General features: G+C 36.4%; 1 protein-coding gene and 1 pseudogene across 13 annotated transcripts in view; one reads left to right on the top strand and one right to left on the bottom strand.

The window, feature by feature from the left end:
* ERC1 (ELKS/RAB6-interacting/CAST family member 1) overlaps nucleotides 1-18,835 on the bottom strand; it is a 515,043-nt gene that overhangs the window by 65,920 nt on the left and 430,288 nt on the right. For 4 of the 13 annotated variants that reach the window (XM_058744151.1, XM_058744153.1, XM_058744152.1 and 1 more), the window contains one exon: nucleotides 18,189-18,255. The exons of the other annotated variants lie outside the window; for them this stretch is intronic. In XM_058744151.1, coding sequence (XP_058600134.1) covers nucleotides 18,229-18,255 — 27 coding nt within the window. In that variant the 3' untranslated portion in view covers nucleotides 18,189-18,228. The remainder of the gene's footprint in view (nucleotides 1-18,188; nucleotides 18,256-18,835) is intronic. 13 annotated transcript variants of the gene reach the window in all.
* On the top strand, nucleotides 932-1,282 carry LOC131520203 (small ribosomal subunit protein eS26-like; annotated as a pseudogene).

Raw genomic sequence — 18,835 nt, 5'->3', positions numbered from 1 at the left:
CCCCTCATTTATTTATTTTTGAGAGACAGAGTGTGAGCAGGGGAGTGGCAGAGAGAGAAGGAGACATAGAATCTGAAACAGGCTCCAGACTCTGAGCTGTCAGTACAGAGCCCCACGCAGGGCTCGAACTCACAAACCGTAAGATCATGACCTGAGCCAAAGTCAGACACTTAAGCAACTGAGCCACCCAGGCGCCCCAGAAAGTAGAAATTTTTAAGTGCACTAATGTGCATGTATCACAGTTATGACAATACCTAAGAAAGAAATACCTAAGAAAATACCTAAGAAAAACAATAACACTGGACTATGAGACAACAGAATGTTAACTGAGATTGCATCAGAGTGGTGGGATTATGGGTAATTCTTTCCCTTTCGAAGCTAAGTGATTAGTGTTGACTACAAATCCAATTTTTCTCAATCTGCCTTCCTTAAGACTCCTAGTTCTCACACAAAGAAAGTCCCCACACAGTCATTTATGCACAGAAGTGTGCATTCTGACAAGTAGAGAGAAGAGAGTATATATAAATCTAGGAGATACAGTGAGACCTATTCCTTTCCTGTCTGCTGCTGGAATGGGGAAATGGGGTTGGGCATGCCTCTATTTATCTTCATGGTCATCCAGTTCTGGAAGACTCTGTCTAGGCTTTAAGGGGAAAAAAAAAAAAAAAGTGAAAGGCCAGGGAGGGGGGCAGTTCTGAGATACTTCTAGGTTGGTGACCAGTTATCAGAGAAATCCTAATCGGGAAGAAGATGCATAAATGCACCAGGAGTACCAGTGTGTTGTGGCTCCTGGGGGCCTAAATACCCTAGTGGGCTTTTAGAAGGAGAGCAGAGGCAGCCATCTTGAAGGAATCCCAACAGTTATAATACCTCTACAGCAGAAAAATGTTTTCATGAGAAAAAGCGGAGCTCTTGGGTGCTTGCTTCCAAGATGACCACGGAAAGAAGAAACAATTATCGTGAAGAAAAGGGCCGCCAACGTTATGTGCAGCTTGTTCATTGCACCCGCTGTGCCTGATGTGTGCCCAAGGACTAGGCCATTAAAACGTTCATGGTTTGAAACACAGCAGAGGCTATAGCTATCAAGACATTTCTGAAGCAAGGGTCTTTCACACCTTTATGCTTCTCAAGCTCTAAGTGAAACTACATTACTGCAGGAGTTGTGCCATTTGTAGCAAGGTAGTAGGGTATGACTTTTGTGAAGCCCAGAAGGACCAAACACCCCCCAATGGGATTTAGATCTGCAGGTGCTACCCTATCACCTCTGCCAAAGCCAATGTAAGGAGGTGAGTTTTTAAGTCTGAAGAAAAGCTATCCTCTGGAAAACAAATAAAATGGAAATCATACTTTAAAAATACGAAAGAAAAAGAAAAACATTGAAGATAAAATCTGGTTCAGTCACAAATCATTCTAAATCATGAAGGAAGAAAGAATGGTAAGCTGAATTTAGAAGTACAAAGGTACACAAAACAGTGAAAAAACTGGGGAATGATTACAGTTAGTAAATAAAAGCAGTATTCTATTTTTATGATAATGTTGATAGAGCTTTCATATTGTAGCTAGCATGCATTACTTTATTTATTTATTTAAAAAAAATTTTTTTTAACGTTTATTTATTTTTGAGACAGAGAGAGACAGAGCATGAATGGGGGAGGGTCAGAGAGAGGGAGACACAGAATCTGAAACAGGCTCCAGGCTCTGAGCTGTCAGCACAGAGCCCGACGCGGGGCTCGAACTCACGGACCGTGAGATCATGACCTGAGCCGAGGTCGGCCGCTTAACCGACTGAGCCACCCAGGTGCCCCTGCATTACTTTATCTTACTATATCCACTATTACAGTCCACAAAGCGTGTAACATAGTTGTAGTCTGAATTTGGCAAAAACTGTAGTCTAGAGCAAAGGTTCTAGAATTCTGAGAGTATCTGCAGGCTATCACAAAGCACAATGACTTCAGAAAATGTTGACTAACCCTAAAAATACAGAAAGTTGGTGTTTAAAATACAGAGATTTGGTGTCAAACAACTATATCCTTTTCCCATCAGCATTCCTTTGATGTATCTGTAAAAAATGTTCTAAAACTAAAAATGAAAACTGCCTGTGTTACACTTCAAATACCACACAAAAGCTATCTGAAGTGAATGCTGGCTGTACACGTACTATTTGCATAGCAGCTTATGGACTTATAAACAACTTTCACACTCACTACACTGCCTTAAGAGAAATAGGACAGTTATCATCACACTCATTTTAGAGATGAATAAACTAAGGATCTAAGAGGTTAATGAATTACTTAAAATATCTGACCTTCATTTAATGTTTTTTTAATTATACAAACAGCTGTCTACATTTTTCTTGGATAATTAATGTGAAACAGAAAAGACATATTTGAAGTTTGAGGAATTTAATATCTAAGGGCCAGAAAAATGATAGTTGATCCTAACAGTCAGTCTGTCAGAGAAAAACAACTTTGGCAGTTGAAAGGTTGTACTAAAAACCTAACAGCTCTGTCCAAGTCATATAAACAGATCAACACTGTCCCACAGTTATTCTGGAAAGGCCAAAACACATCAAGGAGGAATGATGTGAACCTTTGTTCACAGAGGAGTGATTATTTTTGTGACGAATTCTTTTTGTTTCAATCTTTGCTGTGAGATAAGGCTGAGCAGGTATAGATGACTGGCACCTCTCTTAGTTGAATAAAAGAGTCAGGATCTGGTGAGGCTGGTGAGAACACTGGTATACAATGCTTGTTTCTCCGCTCTGTTTATCAAGGGCTCTTATAAGTTTGGGGGAAAGAGGACAGCAGGAAGTAGAAGCGGAAGCATCCACTCTTGCAGGAAAATATTACTATCCCCACAGGAGAAGTAGCAAAATCACATACCAAAAAGTACTCTCACTCCCAACTATTAAACACAATTCAGTATAAGTGCCTTAACAAAATTATATACATGTACCCTTTTATAGAAGAGAAATACCACTTTGAAAGAAATAATTCCTGACAGCAAAAAATCTTAATTTTCCTCTAGTCTAAGCAGAAAAGTGCTATTCCAAAGCTAAAAAGAGATTAACAACCAATTCAACAGAAAGAAAAGAAAAGAAAAGTTTCTTAGGTTTTAAAGATTCAAATAAAAGCTTCTTGAGGTCCCAAGCCATTCTGGTATTTTCTCTGGCTATGGGTTAGTGAGTTACTGTTGACCTGTGAAGTATATATATCATCAGCTCTTCTCATGACATAATCTTTCAGCAGATGGCCAGTAAAGAAAATCACAGGGGACTACTTCAATGTTTACTTTATTTCTCTTTAAAATGTTAAAACCAATCTAAGAGGGAAGTTCATAGTGATAAATGCCTACCTCAAAAGACAAGAAAAGTCTCAATAAACAATCTAACTTTATACCTCAAGGGGCTAGAAAAAGGACAAATAAAGGCCAAAGTTAATAGAAGGAGGAAATGCTGAAGATCAGAGTAGAAGTAAAGGAAATAGAAACCAAAAAGACAATAGAAAAGATCAATGAAACTAAGAGCTGGTGTTTTGAATTGACAAACAATAGCTAGACTCTCCAAGGAAGAAAAGAGAGAGGATTTAAATAAATAAAATCAGAAATAAAGGAGGAGACGTTACAACTGATACCACAGAAATACAAAGGCTCATAAGAGACTACTAGGAACAATTATATGCCAACAAATTGGATAACCTAGAAGAAAAGGATACATTCCTATAAACGTACAACCTATCAAGTTTGAATAATGAAGAAATAGAAAGTCTAAACAGACCAATATTGAGTAAGGAGATTGAATCAGTCATCAAAAATCTCCCCAAACAGAAAAGCCTGGGACCAGATGGTTTCACTGGTGCATTCTACCAAATATTTAAAGAATTAACAGCAATTCTTCTCAAACTCTTCCAAAAAACAGAGGAAGGGAAACTCTTGAAAACTCATTTTATGAGGCCAGTATTACCCTGATACCAAAACTAGAAGAAAACAGAAATGCCACAAGAAAGAAAATAATTATAAGCCAATATCTCTGATGAACATAGACACACACACACACACACACACACACACACAAACCTCAAGAAAATATTAGCAAACTGAATTCAACAATACATTAAAAGGATCACATCTTGGATCCAGTGGGATTTATTCCAGGGGTACAAGGATACTTCAACGCCTGCAAGATAGTCAATGCAATACACCGTTAACAAAATGAAGGATAAAATGATGATAGTCATCTCAATAGAGGCAGAAAAAGCATTTGACCATATTAAACATCCATTTGTGATAAAAACTCTCAACTAAGTGGGTATAGAGGGAACACACATCAACATAATAAAGGTCATATATGACAAGTCCACAGTTAACATATTTAGTAACAAAAAGCTGAGAGCGCTTCCTGAAAGATCAGGACAAAACAAGAATGTCTATTTTTACCAGGGCTCCTGGGTGGCTCAGTGGGTTAAGCGCCCGGCTTCAGCTCAGGTCATGATCTCACAGTTCATGAGCTTGAGCCCTGTGTTGGGCTCTGCGTTGTCAGCACAGAGCCTGCTTCGGATCCTCTGTCTCCCGCTCTCTCTGCCTCTTCCTAGCTTGCACACACACTCGCTCTCTCTCAAAAATAAACAAACATTAAAAAAAAAAAGAATGTCTATTTTTACCAAATTTTTTTTAGTATTGGAAGTCCTAGCCAAAGCAATTAGGCAAGAAAAAGATATAAAAGCCAACCAAATCAAAAAGGAAGATGTAAAACTGTTACTATTTGCAGATGACATATTATGTATAGAACACTCTAAAGACTGTGCCAAAAAATTGTTAGAATATATGAATTCTGTAAAGTTGTAGGATACAAAATCAATACGCAAAAAACTGTTGTGTTTCTATACACTAATAATAAACTATCAGAAAGAGAAATTAAGAAAATAATCTTGTCTACAATTACATCAAAAAGAGGGGCGCCTAGGTGACTCAGTTGGTTAAGCATCCAACTTCGGCTCAGGTCATGATCTCACAGTTCGTGGGTTCAAGCCCTGTGTCGGGCCCTGCGCTGACAACTCAGAGCCTGGAGCCTGCTTTGGATTCTGTGTGTGTGTGTGTCTGCCCCTCCCCCACTTGCGCTCTCTCAAAAATAAATAAACGTTAAAAAAAAAAAAAAGAATAACATACCTAGGAATAAATTTAACCAAGAAGGTAAAAGACCTGTATATTGAATACTGTAAGTCATTAATGAAAGAAATCAAAGAAGACACAAATAAATGGAAAGATATTCCATGCTCAAGGACGGGAAGAACGGATATTATTAAAATGTCCAAACTACACAAAGCAATCTAATCTATGGATTCAATGCAATCCTTATTTAAATACCAATGACATTTTTCACAGAAATAGAATAAATAATCTTAAAATTTCTAAGGACCCATAAAAGGTCATGAATTATCTAAAAGTAATTTTTTTTTTTTTTTAACATTTATTCATTTTTGAGAGGCAGAGCATGAGTAGAGGAGGGACAGAGAGAGAGGGAGACACAGAATCCAAAGCTAGCTCCAGGCTCTGAGCTGTCAGCATAGAGCCTGATGCAGGGCTCGAACTCATGGACCGTGAGATCATGACCTGAGCTGAAGTCAGACGCTTAACTGACTGAGCCACCCAGGCGCCCCTATCTAAAAGTAATCTTGAGAGGGGTGCCCAGGTGGCTCAGTCAGTTAAGCATCCGACTCTTGATTTTGGCTCAGATCATGATCTCACGGTTCAGTTTGTAAATTCTAGCCCCATGTTGGGCTCTGTGCCAACAGACAGGAGCCTGCTTGGGATTCTCTGTCTCCTTCCCTTTCTGACCCTCTCTCTCTCTAAAGTAAATAAATAAACATTAAAGAAAAGAAGAAAAGCAATCTTGAGAAAAACTAAAGCTGGAGAAAGTCAATATTCAAGAAGTATTCATTGAATGCCTGTTAATTTGCCAGACAACACTTAAGTGACCTCTACTGTCACTTTACATTGCTCCCTGTTGATTTAAGACTAATAATTTAAAGACAAAGGGTATTATTAGAAATAAGGATATTTCATAATGACAAGAAGAATGTTTAATAAGAGTACAATCATAAATGGGTATGCAAATAATAACAATGTCAAAATGTATGAAGCAAAAATTGAAGAATTCAAAGGACAAATACAAAAATTCCAATTATACTTGAATATTTTAATATTTCTTTCTCAGCAACTAATAGACATCTCCATCTCATAAGTTTTTGGTAAAGTCATGCAATTTGTGAGCGATTTTATCAACCACCTGGACCTAACTGATATTTATAAAACACTATATGCAATAACTAAAGAATACCATTCCTTTCAGGAGCACATGTATATTCATCAACATGGACTGTATTCTGGGACATAAAATGAAAGCCTCAGAAAATATAGAATATTAAAATAATACAAAGTATATTCTCTGATCACAATGAGATTCACCTGGAAATCAATAAAAATATGACCCAATTTGCAATTAGACACTTTTGCAAATCTGTAGGAAGAAGAGAAAATATTTTAAGCTAAATAATAATAAAACTGCCAGGATAAGTGAGGTAAGCAAAACTGTAAGGTATTTCAATATAAAAAACAACAACTGTATTTTTATATATTTGCAGCAAACAACTGAAATAAAACATTGTAGATACAAGTTAAAGAAGATCTAATTAAATGGAGAACTATACTATGTTCATGGTTTGAAAGACTTAATAGTGTTAAAATGTCAACTATCCCCAAACTAGTTTACAGAATCAATGCAATCTAAATACCCTCCCTGCATGATTTGTCATAGAAACTGACAGATTAAAATCTATATGAAAATGCAAACAACCTGAAATAACTATAACAACTTTAATAAAGACTAACAATTTGATGCGGCACCTGGGTGACTCAGTCGGTTAAGTGTCCAACTCTTGATTTTGGCTCAGGTCATGACCTCATGGTTTGTGAGTTCAAGCCCTGCATTGGACTCTGCCCTGACAGTGTGGAGCCTGCTTGAGATTCTCTCTCTTCCTCTCTCTCTCTGCCCCTTCCCCACTTGTGCTCTCTCAAAATGAATAAATAAACTTAAAAAAAAAAAGATTAACAATTTGAAAGACTTACACTACCTGATTTTAACATATTATGAAACTATAGCAAGCAATTAAGGCAGCGTGGTAATATAAAACAGAAGAGGCACAAACAGACACATATTTACATCTTTGATTTTTTTACAAAGGTGCACAGGAATTCTATAGAGAAAGAATAGTATTTAAGAACAACTGGATATGCATTTGGGGAAAAAAAAGAAACTTGACCCCTTACCTTACCAAAATATATCAAACTTAGAGGTGGATTACAGAACTAAATGTAGACACAAAATGATAAAGTGTCTGGAAAAAGGAAAAAAAAACCAGAATATTTTAGCTCTTATGTGTTAGGCAAAAGTTTCTTAGAAACTAGAAAGCAATAACCATTAGAAACTGATGAATTAGACTTCAGTAAATTAAAGACTTCTGATAATGAAAAAATACCATTAAAAAACTGAACACACATGCCACAGACTAGGAGAAAATATTTGCAAGATATGTATCTCGAAAAGGACTGGTATCTAAACCATATAAAGAATGCTTACAACTTAATAAGACAAAAATTCAATTAAAAATAAAAATGTGAACAGATGCTTCAGAAAGGAAAACATGCAAATAGCCAGTCAGCACATGACAAAGTGCTCATCACTAATCAGTGACAGAATTAAAATGAAAACCACAATGAAATACCTGTATACAGCCATAAAAATGGTCAAAATAAAAAAAAAAAAAAAAAGGAAAGTATCAAATGTTTAGAAGGATGTGGAACAACCAGAAGTCTCATTTGTTGCTGGTGGGAGCAAAAAATATGATATAACCACTTTGAAAAAGTGGCAGTTTCTTATAAAACTCAAGAGATACCTATCAAATAACAAAGGTAAGTCCATTTGTAGGTAGTTACCTGAAGAAATAAAGGCATCTGTCCACCTAAAGATGTGTTTAAGAATAGTTTTATCCATAATTGCCCCAAACTGGAGACAGGCCAGACATCAAAGAGATCCAAATGAACTGTGATCAGTCACCACACAATAGAATACAACTAAGCAATAAAAATGAACTACATCTACGATTAAAAAAATGAATTTTATTTTTTATTTTATTCCAGTGTAGTTAATGTACAGTGTTGTAATAGTTTCAGGTGTACAATACAGCGATTCAAAAACTCTATACATTAGTCAGTGCTAATCATGATAAATGTACTCTTAATCTTCACCTATATCACCCATCCTCTCACCCATCTCTCTGCTGGTAACTACCAGTGTGTTCTCTATAGTTAAGGGTCTGTTTTTTGGTTTGTCTCTTTTTTTCCCCCTTTATTCATTTGTTTCTTCAATTCCACAGATGAGTGAAATCATATGGTATTTGTCTTTCTCTGACTGGCTTATTTAGCTTAGCATAATATTCTCTAGATCCATCCATGGTACTGCAAATGACAAAATTTCATTATTTTTTTATGGCTGAATAATATTCTATTGTATATATATACCATATATTCTTTATTCATCTGTTGATGGACACGTGGGCTACTTTCATAATTTGGCTATACTGTAAATGTTGCACTAAACACAGGGGTGCATAAATCCCTTTGAATTAGTGTTTTGTATTCTTTGGCTAAATACCCAGGAGTGTGATTACTGGATTGCAGGGTAGCTCTATTTTTAATTTTTGAAAAACCTCTGTATTGTTTTTTACTGTGGGTGCACCAGTTTGTATTCCCACCAACAGTGCATGAGGGTTCCTTTTTTTCCCCACATCCTTCTAACACTTGTTATTTCTTGAGATTTTGATTTTACCTATTCTAACAGGTGTGAAGTGATATCTCATTGTGGTTTTGATTTGCATTTCCCTGATAATGAGTGATGTTGAGCATCTTTTCATGTGTCTGTGGGGCATCTGGATGTCTTCTTTGGAGAAATGTCTGTTCATGTCTTCTGCCCATTTTTTAATTGGATTATTTATTTTTTTAGTGTTGAGTTATGTGTAAGTTCTTTATATCTTTTGGATACCCCTTATCAGATATATCATTTGCAAACATCTCCCATTCAGTAGGATGTCTTTTAGTTTTGTTGGTTGTTTCTTTGCTGTGAAGAAGCTTTTAATTTTGATGTAGTCCCAATAGTTTATTTTTGTTTTTATTTCCCTTGTCTAAGGAGACATATCTAGAATGATGTTGGTACATTCGATGTCAAAGACCTGTGCTCTCTTCAAGGACTTTTATGGTTTCAGGTCTCACATATAGGTCCTTACTCAAAAAAAACGAATGAAATTTAAATGTATTATGCTGAGTAAAATAAATCTTACACAAGAGTACAGACTGTATGATTCCATTTATATGTGGTTCTAGAACAGGCAAATTAATTTATGTCAAGCAAACACACAAACATTAACTGTGTTTGCCTCTAGGTGTGAGTACGTAGGTACAGACTGGGAAACGACAAGAGGTGAGAGAAAATTTTCTTGGGAGATGTTAATATTCTGTATCAGGGCCTGGCAAACAACAATGACCAAATGATCTAAATCCAGACAGCCGTTATTTTTGCATGTCTGTTGGCTAAGAATAATTTTTGCACTTTTTAATGGTTGGAGAAAACTATTTCATGATATGTAAAAATTCTATGAAATTCAAATCTCAGTGACCATAAATAAAGTTTTATTGGAACAGAACCATTCTTATTTAATTACTTATTGTCCACTAATGCTTTCTCGCTACAGTGGTAGACTTAAGTAGCTGCTACAGAAACCTAAATATTTACTATGTAACTCTTAAAAAAATATTTGCTAACCCCTTTCTATATCTTAATAGGAGTTTAGGTCACACAAAACTCATAGAATAGCATAGCTTAAGATTGGTGCATTTCACTAATAAAAAAAGAAACCATAAAATTTTGAATTTTCATAAAATTTTCATAAAAACTCATAAAATTTTGAATTTTAATTAATAAGCATGGGGTGATGGATACAAGTGTCTCTTACTTTGAAATGCATGAAAAAATGAGACCGGTTGACATACAGATGGAAAGATGTGATAAAGTAAATGTAACAAAATCTTAGAGACTCTAGGTTTAAGACAATTTTTTCAACTTTCCTGTATGTTGGAAAAGTTTCATAATAAGATGTTGAAAAAAAAAAAAAAAAAGCAAAGATCCCATATAATTGAAGTTGGTAAAGTTACTTAGTGTTTCAACTCACTTAAAAACTCAGCGTGTAGCTGCTAGGTTGGCTACATAAAGTCTTGGTAGTAAGTATGGGTTGTGTACCTTTGTTAAAGTAAGCCCCAGTGTGAACATATTTAAAAACAATAAATTATGTAAATGATCCTTTTGGAGGAGCTTCCTATCCTAAGTAGTTCAACTCAGGAAGCCCCCAAACAGTACACATTCTTTAATATGCTAAGAGATCAACTACTAAAATCAATAGCTCTGTTCCCAAGTAGAGAACAAAAAGCTAAACAAAAGCTCAAAGGTAGTCCTTTTCCATTTCAAAACTTTAAGATATTTATCTGGGAAAGAAGGGTGCCTCTCTGTCTTACTTATATAATATTCCAAATAATAGTGCATATTTTGAATACATTTTGCCAGAAGATCACCATTAGTCGTTTTTCACTAAAAACGTTTAAAAAAAAATTTTTTTTAACGTTTTATTTATTTTTGAGACAGAGAGAGACACAGCATGAACGGGGGAGGGGCAGAGAGAGAGGGAGACACAGAATTGGAAGCAAGCTCCAGGCTCTGAGCCATCAGCCCAGAGCCCGACGCAGGGCTCGAACTCGCGGACTGCGAGATCGTGACCTGAGCTGAAGTCGGACGCTTAACCGACTGAGCCACCCAGGTGCCCCTGAAACGTTGTTTAAATTGTGGCAAAAAACCCCCACAAAAAACAAAAACCTGTAGTAAAACACACATAACATAAAAATTTCCATTTAACCATTTTTAAGTGTACAGTTCAGCAGTGTTAAGTATATTCACACTGGTGTGCAACCAACCTCTATATTTTTCACCTTCCAAAACTGAAACTCTAAACCCATTAAACAACTTCCCACTTCCTTCACTGCTTCTGTCTAAAAAAAAATTTTTTTTACTTTGAACAAAATCTGATTAAAAACATAGCTTCCATTTTGATATGGAAAATTAATTGAAAAAAATGAGTTTCAATGCAGAAATTTATTTTACAGAAGACAAAATTTCTCCCCAAGAATAGGACTCTTCTTTAAACATGGAGATGACTAAATAAAATAACAGGATGTGAGGGCCAGGTTTAAAAAGACCTTATAATTTTGGAGTCTTTCTCTAATACATGTTAGCGATATTTAAAGCAAGCAAGGAATATTGTATCTACATAAAGAAATTTATCTAGGACTTATAATTTTTTAAGGAAAATGCATTTGTAGTCTACTAACTGTAAGATATATTATTATAAAGATTAAGGTAAACATCTAAGAAAGTAGTTACATCAGAGGGGTTAACTGATAAATTTCACCCATTTTCCTTAAATGGAAGAAATTATATCAATTCTCTACAATCTCTTTCAGAGGACAGAAGCAGAGGGAATACTTCCTAACTCACTCTATGAGGCCAGCATTACCCTAATACCAAAACCAGGCAAAGACATCAGAAGAACAGAAAACTACAGACCAGTATCTCTCATTTACATAGATGCAAAAGACCTCAACAAAATATTTGCAACTGAATCCAACAATGCATAAAAAAAAATTATATACCAAGACCAAGTAAAATTTATCCCAGGTGTGCAAGGCTGGTTCAACATTTGAAAATCAATTAGTGTAAGCCATCATGATCATCAACAGGCAAAAGAAGGAAAATCACATAATTGTATTAATAGATGTAGACAAAACACCTGACAAAATCCAACACCAATTCATGATAATAGCTCTCAGTAAACTGGGAATAGAGAGGGGAACTTCCTCAACTTGATAAAGAATGTCTACAAAAAATATATATAAAGCTAACATCATACATAATGGTGGGAAATTTGAGGCTTTCCCACTAAGATCAGGTATATACAAGGATGGTCCCTGCACCACTTCTTTCCAATATTGTACTAGAAGTTCTAGTTAATGCAATAAGACAAAAAAAAAAAAAAAAAAGGAAATAAAAGACACAGATTGGGAAGGAAGAAATAAAACTGTCTCTATTCAGAGATGACATTATTGTCTAGTAGAAAATCCAAATGACTGAAGAACAATAACAAAAACTCCTGGAACTAATAAGTAATTAATTACTGTTAGGATGTCCTTGGAACCACAGTAGAGGGGACAGCCATCTTGCCAGCGCAACCCAACGAAAAGCCCCTAGTAGCTGCCAGAACGAATTGGAGGTCAACCAATCACCGAGCAACAGCACCACCTGATGCTAAAAAGGCCCACCCAGACCTAAACCCGGAACCGCTGCAGCTTAAAAACCCCACCCCACCACACTTGGGTGCGACTTCCCTGACTCCTCTCTCTTTCCCTGAGTCACGGAACCTCGCCCGAGACCTTAGTTCCCAAATAAAGCCTTTGACTGCTAAAATTTTCTAGCCTCTGACTCCTATCTTTACCCTGCCTTACGCCTGACCCTAACAATTACAATAATAAGGTTGTAGGGTATAAGGTTAATATAAAATCAATTGATTTCTGATATACCAACAATGAGCAAGTGGAATTTGAAATAAAAAACACAATGCCATTTACATAGCATCCCCCCAAATGAAATACTTAAGTATAAATCTAACAAAATATGTACAAGATCTATATGAAGAAAATTACAAAATTCTGATGAATGAAATCAATGAAAAAACTAAACATGGAGAGACAGTCCAGGTTCATGGATAGGAAGACCCAGTATTGTCAAGATGTCAGTTCTTTCCAACCTGATCTCTAGATTCAATGCAATCCCAATCAAAATCCCAGCAAGTTATTTTGTGGAAAACAGAAAACTGATTCTGAAGTTCATATGGAGTGCCAAAAGATACAGAATAGTCAACATAATTTTGAAGGAGAAAACAAAGTTGGACATCTGACACTACCTGACTTCAAGCCTTACTATAAAGCTACAGTAATAAAGATAATATAATATCGACAAAAGAACCAGCAAATAAATCAGTGGGAAAGAACAGAGAGCCCAGAAACAGACCCACATACTTAGAGTCACCTGATCTTTGGCAAAACAGTATAGGCAATAAAATGGAACACACAGAGTCTTTTCAAAAAATGATGCTAGAACTGGACATCCACATGCAAAAAGATCAGTCTAGGCACAAACTTTACACTTTTCAAAAAATCAGTTCAAAATGGATCATAGACCTAAATGTAAAATGCAAAGCTATAACATTCCTAGAAGATAATATAGGACAAAACCTAGGTGATCTTGGGTATGACAATGACTTTTTAGTCACGAAAGGCACGATCCATAAAAGAAATAATTGAAAAGTTCAACTTCATTAAAATAAAAAACTTCTGGGGGCACCTTTGGTAGCTCAGTCAGTTAAGTGTCTGACTTTGACTTAGGTCTTGATCTCGCAGTTCATGAGTTCGAGCCCCATGTCAGGCTCTGTGCTGACAGCTCAGAGCCTGAATCCTGTTTCAGATTCTATGTCTCCCTCTCTCTGCCCCTTCCCCTTCACACTCTCTTTCTTTCAAAAATAAAAAATAAACATTAAAAAAAATGGGGTCCCTGGGTGGCTCAGTCAGTTAAGCATCCAACTTTGGCTCAGGTCATGATCTCCCAGTTTGTGGATTCCAGCCCTGTGTCGGGCTCTGTGCTGATAGCTGGAGCCTGGAGCCTGCTTTGGATTCTGTGTCTCCCTCTCTCTCTACCCCTCCCTCACTCCTGTCACTCTCTCTCTCAAAAATAAACATTAAAAAAATTTAAACATTTGTATTAAAAGTTTGTCTTACCAGTGATATCTCTAAGAAAGAAAAGTTTCATAACATACTGGTCCAAAACATGTTTTGAGATGCTATAGTGCTGATCGAATAGTCAGGCAACTCTTTCAGATTTTAGTCAGTGGAATGGTCTTATTCCAAGACCAAATGGTAAGTCTCTTGACAAATACATCCTTTATTTGAGGGGGTCTGCTGCTAGTTTACATAAAGCGCTTCCACAGAATGAAGTATACAAAGAGCACATGGCCATGGTACCTACTATGCTCCAGGTTCTTTCTAATGGCTATGAGTCACAGGTTCTAGGAGGAAAGTTTCTACCCGAAGGATGTTCAGTTTTCAACAGAAAATATTTCTCAATTATAGTCAACTCTTTTTTATTTAGAATGAAATTATGGGAGCCTGATTCTAGGGCTTAATTATGGCTTTCCTTTAAATTCTTAACATTTCTCTGTACAGGTCTTTTGTTTCTAGATACTTTTCCTATCTTCCTTTTCAAAACTTCCCTTTCTTGTACTGGTAATGCTGACATTAAAGCTAACAGCTAATTCTATGCTCTTGGTTTCAGTGTAAACTTTACTGTTTCTTCTCTGGATTTCATGAATTCAAAAGTTAATTAATTTAATATAAACTTACTGAGGGCCTACTATATACTAGGAATTTTCTAGATGATAGAAATATACATTTTTTTTTAACGCTTATTTATTATTGAGAGACAGAGAGAGACAGAGCATGAGCATGGGAGGGGCAGAGAGAGGGGGAGACACAGAATCTGAAGTGGGCTCCAGGCTCTGAGCTGTCAGCACAGAGCCAGATGCGGGGCTCAAACTCACAAACCGTGAGATCATGACCTGAGCTGAAGTCAGACACTTAACCAACTGACTGAGCCACCCAGGTGCCCAAGATGATAGAAATAGAAAAGTAAACATATTGAAGTCCCTGCGCCCATGGGAACTACTTTCTACTGTAAGGGAAAAACAAGAAAGAAGAAAACACAAATTAAAGGGATGGAAAATAGTGGGAACACATTTCACATGGATTTCCTATAGGCTGAGGGGAGAGAGAAGGGACTCTCATGCTTTCTTCTTAAATACATTTAAAAAAAAAATGTTTACTTACTTCTGAAGGAGAGAGAGACAGAGCATGAGTGGGGTAGGGGTAGAGAGAGAGGGAGACACAGAATCCAAAACAGGCTCCAGGCTCTGAGCTGTCAGCACTGAGCCTGATACAGGGCTCAAACTCACGAACCACGAGATCGTGACTTGAGCTGAAATTGGACACTTAACCGACTGAGCCATGCAGGTGCCCTGGGACTTTCATGCTTTCTTTTTTTTTTTTTTTTTTTTTTTTTTGGGACTTTCATGCTTTCTAACTGGAGGTAACACTTGCTTTCTTCTGTGTGTCTGAGGAGGGTTTCTTGACAGCAAACTCTTTCAAAGAAAGTTTCAATGAATAAATCTCTTTTATAGAAAAATTCAAGGTGTTTTCTCGAGGGAAAAAAATTCCTCAGCATACAAGAGATTAAACTTTTGGTGACAGAAAGGGAGATATAATCATCAATATGTCTTAGATTATCTCTTTCACTGTCAGCTACTAGTTCCTCTTTCCATACCACAGAAATGCCTGGGGGCTTTAATGTCATATCTAAATCTTTTTTTTTTTTTTTTTTTTAGCACCGTTACAATATAAAATGAGGGCACTGGAATAGATATTAATAAAAATAGTAACTGACGCTTACTGAATGCTGACTACTTCCTGGAGGTGGATTCAAGTTAATGATGACAGCAGCAACAACAAATATAATAATATAAGCAGAGTACATGGTGGAAGACACTGTTCAACTCATTTTACATACATTAACTTATTAATCTGTCCAACAACCCTACAAAGTAGTCCATTAATAAACCCATTTTTACAAAAAACTGAGTTAATTTCCCCAGGCCACGAAGAAGGTGGAGGAGTCTAGATGCAAAGCAGTGCTGTCTGACTCCGCAAAGTTTATGCCTTTCACAACTCATCTGCTTCTCACAACAACACCCATTTGAAAGATGAAGAAATTGAACTGCGGGGAGATTAAGGATCTTGTCCGAAGTCACAAGTTAAATACATGGTGGTGTTAAGATTTCACCAGAGACATTCTGCTCCAAAGCCTAGAGTCTTAACCATCATGTTCTGCCACTTCTTATGAAATTACCGAGACCCCTCTCAGCTCCGTACTTCTATGATTCTCTTCCTGAGTATTGATTATATCTAGTAAGACCTAGGTTTTGCTGTTGATATGTACTGTGTTTTACAAAAGGTTTGAGATGTGAAGTATTATTTATATTCTTAAGTTTTATAAGGTAAATCATCAATTTCAAAAGTTTAAAGTTTTGTTAGGAAAAACTTTTCTGCAAGAAAACAAGTGAGGAAAACTGGAGGTCAAGTCATTACATCTGCAGTCACTCACGCATTTCTTATGAAACCCTTATGATAATATGACATTTATAGCACATTTTAGAAAATTGGAAGTATTGTATCATAGGAACTCCACTTAAGACCAGCTAATTACAACTCCACTGTGTTAAACCAATGGTAGTTAATATTTTAGTGCAGTAAGCTGTACTTTTATTTGGAAAAAATAAACTTTTGGAATAAACTTATTTAGAAAAAGGAAACTTCTTTTGGAAAAAAAATTACTAGCATTTCAACTCTCTGTAGGAGTTATTCTATTAGGGAAGTAGAGAAAATACAGTGGAGACTTTAGGAACAAGTGTACGTGAAGGTTTGTTCATTTTTCAGTCTCCTGGTGAAGTTACATATGGGCCTTCTTCCTGTACCACTAACTTGTTTCTTCTGATTGGCTAGAAAAAGGGTACACAATCAATACAATCCTATTCATATACATCAGGTATGTGCTTCCTGCTAAGGCATGCCAAGATATGTTCTGCCAAAATAGACATGGCAGGTTCATTTAGAAGGAGGGGACTGGTAAACTATATTCAACTACTGTATGGCCCCCACATCCTTCACGATGACAAATAGCTACCCTTACAGGGGGTAGTGTAGATAAAGAGAATTAGCACACTAATTTTCTCAGCTTTAGCTTTGTCTGGCATGCAACACTCTAACTGAAAGAGGTTTTTGGCTGGTATACATTTCGCCTTTTACACCCTCAGGATAAAGTCATTTGGAAAGCTTCCCATCTTCACAGTATATGCCCCTTTCCACAACTTACCTCATCATCCTTCTTGGCTGTGTTTGCTAGTGAGAGGTTTACACATGTTCTCATCATTTTAAGAAGTATAACACTAAGACACAGAATTTTCAGGGAGAACTGACTCCAAAAGAGTGAGATCACCAATAAGCAAGGGCAGTGAATCCAGGGAGTGCAAGGCCACCAATATGTGTGAACTTATTAATTGTAATTATTTTTTTTTTCTAAGAAAAGGATTTCCTTAGTCAAACCTCCAGGGCATCAGATCAAAGGGAGATACTGCCACAGCTGGACTGTATTTTCCAGCCAATTGGCCTGGAAAGGAGAATCTAGACAGTGTCCTGGCAACTGTTTAACACAGCAGCAATCCATAAAAGAGAGGGAAAGAATTCTTTAGACCAATTTTTTAAAAGGTCTTCCTTTACTTCTTTACTTCTTAAAGGACAGTTTGAGAGTAATGTCAAAGCCCTAGGGGATGTAGGCACTCTGTAAGAACCACTGACCCTGGGAATTCAGAGCATCCTTCTACAGATAGAAACAAAAAGTTTTAGTTCACAGCACAATTTTTTTAAAGACATATATTTATAATTAATTATCACAAAAAGTATATCCCAAACCTACTGGCAGAATTTTTGAACAATTTTCTACTTCCAGTTTGATGTAAGTCACTATGAACCTTACCAGGACACTGCTGAATCACACTAGATAAGGTAGTTTATTAATAAAATCACAAAAGGAGAAATTTATTTATATGCCCTGGAAGTTCTCCCAAAAATGTACATAAAGAAATTATAAAGGTGACTATTAACACACAAGAAAAAAAAGCCACAAAACCCAACCCCACTATGTCAGAAGCATAGCAATACACACAGGAGTCATGTGAAAATGAGAACACAGAAAGCACACCAAACAATTTCATGAATTACAAAGAAACAAGATGTGAGAATGATTGTGTAAAAAAAAAAAAAAAATGAAAGCAAACAAACAGAAAACATTTCTATAGTTAAGGAAAGGTGTTTCTCACCGTTCTGAACAAAATGGCTGAACTAAGAGCATCTGATTGGCTATGCCCATATACCCTCCTCCTCATCCTAGGGGAGAGAGTTGACAAAGGGAACAATGTCCCAGAGCAGCATGGGAATGAAAAAGAGTTGGTTAGTATTTAAAACAAAGACATAAGCATAATGTAGTAGAAGAAAATGGTCTCTAAATTCTTGACTCTTCTTATATTAGATTCTAATTCCCTAAATTCCCTAACCTACTCAAATTAGTAATTAGTTTGTTGTTACACTTCTACTCTTCCTACCTTTCCAGGATACTGTCTCCATTTCAGAGCAAGATCTGGGCAACATTATCAGGTTGAAGGCTTTTCTTTATTTTTGCCTTTTCTTCAAACTTTCCCCATTTCTGTTTGCCTCCCACTACTCCCAGGCATCCAATTCTTGTATTTATACATTATCAAAACCTATTTCAAGGAAAGAATCTAATACTCATCTTATATGCACTGGCATAAATTTAATTCTGGGTATCAAGAACAGGCAGAGATAGCAAAAGTATTTCTTGGCAAAGAAAGACTGCTGACCTCAGACAGACAGTTCTCCATTCTGCCTACATTAAGATTGGTATTGTTTTCCCTCTAAAACATAAGGCTTGCCTAAACTGGTTTAGTAA

This window comes from Neofelis nebulosa, chromosome 8, assembly GCF_028018385.1.
Source record: "Neofelis nebulosa isolate mNeoNeb1 chromosome 8, mNeoNeb1.pri, whole genome shotgun sequence".
In the NCBI taxonomy this organism is placed as follows: Eukaryota; Metazoa; Chordata; class Mammalia; order Carnivora; family Felidae; genus Neofelis; species Neofelis nebulosa.
The sequence above is the reverse complement of the archived record's forward strand: the minus strand, read 5'-3'. Positions and strand labels throughout refer to the sequence as shown.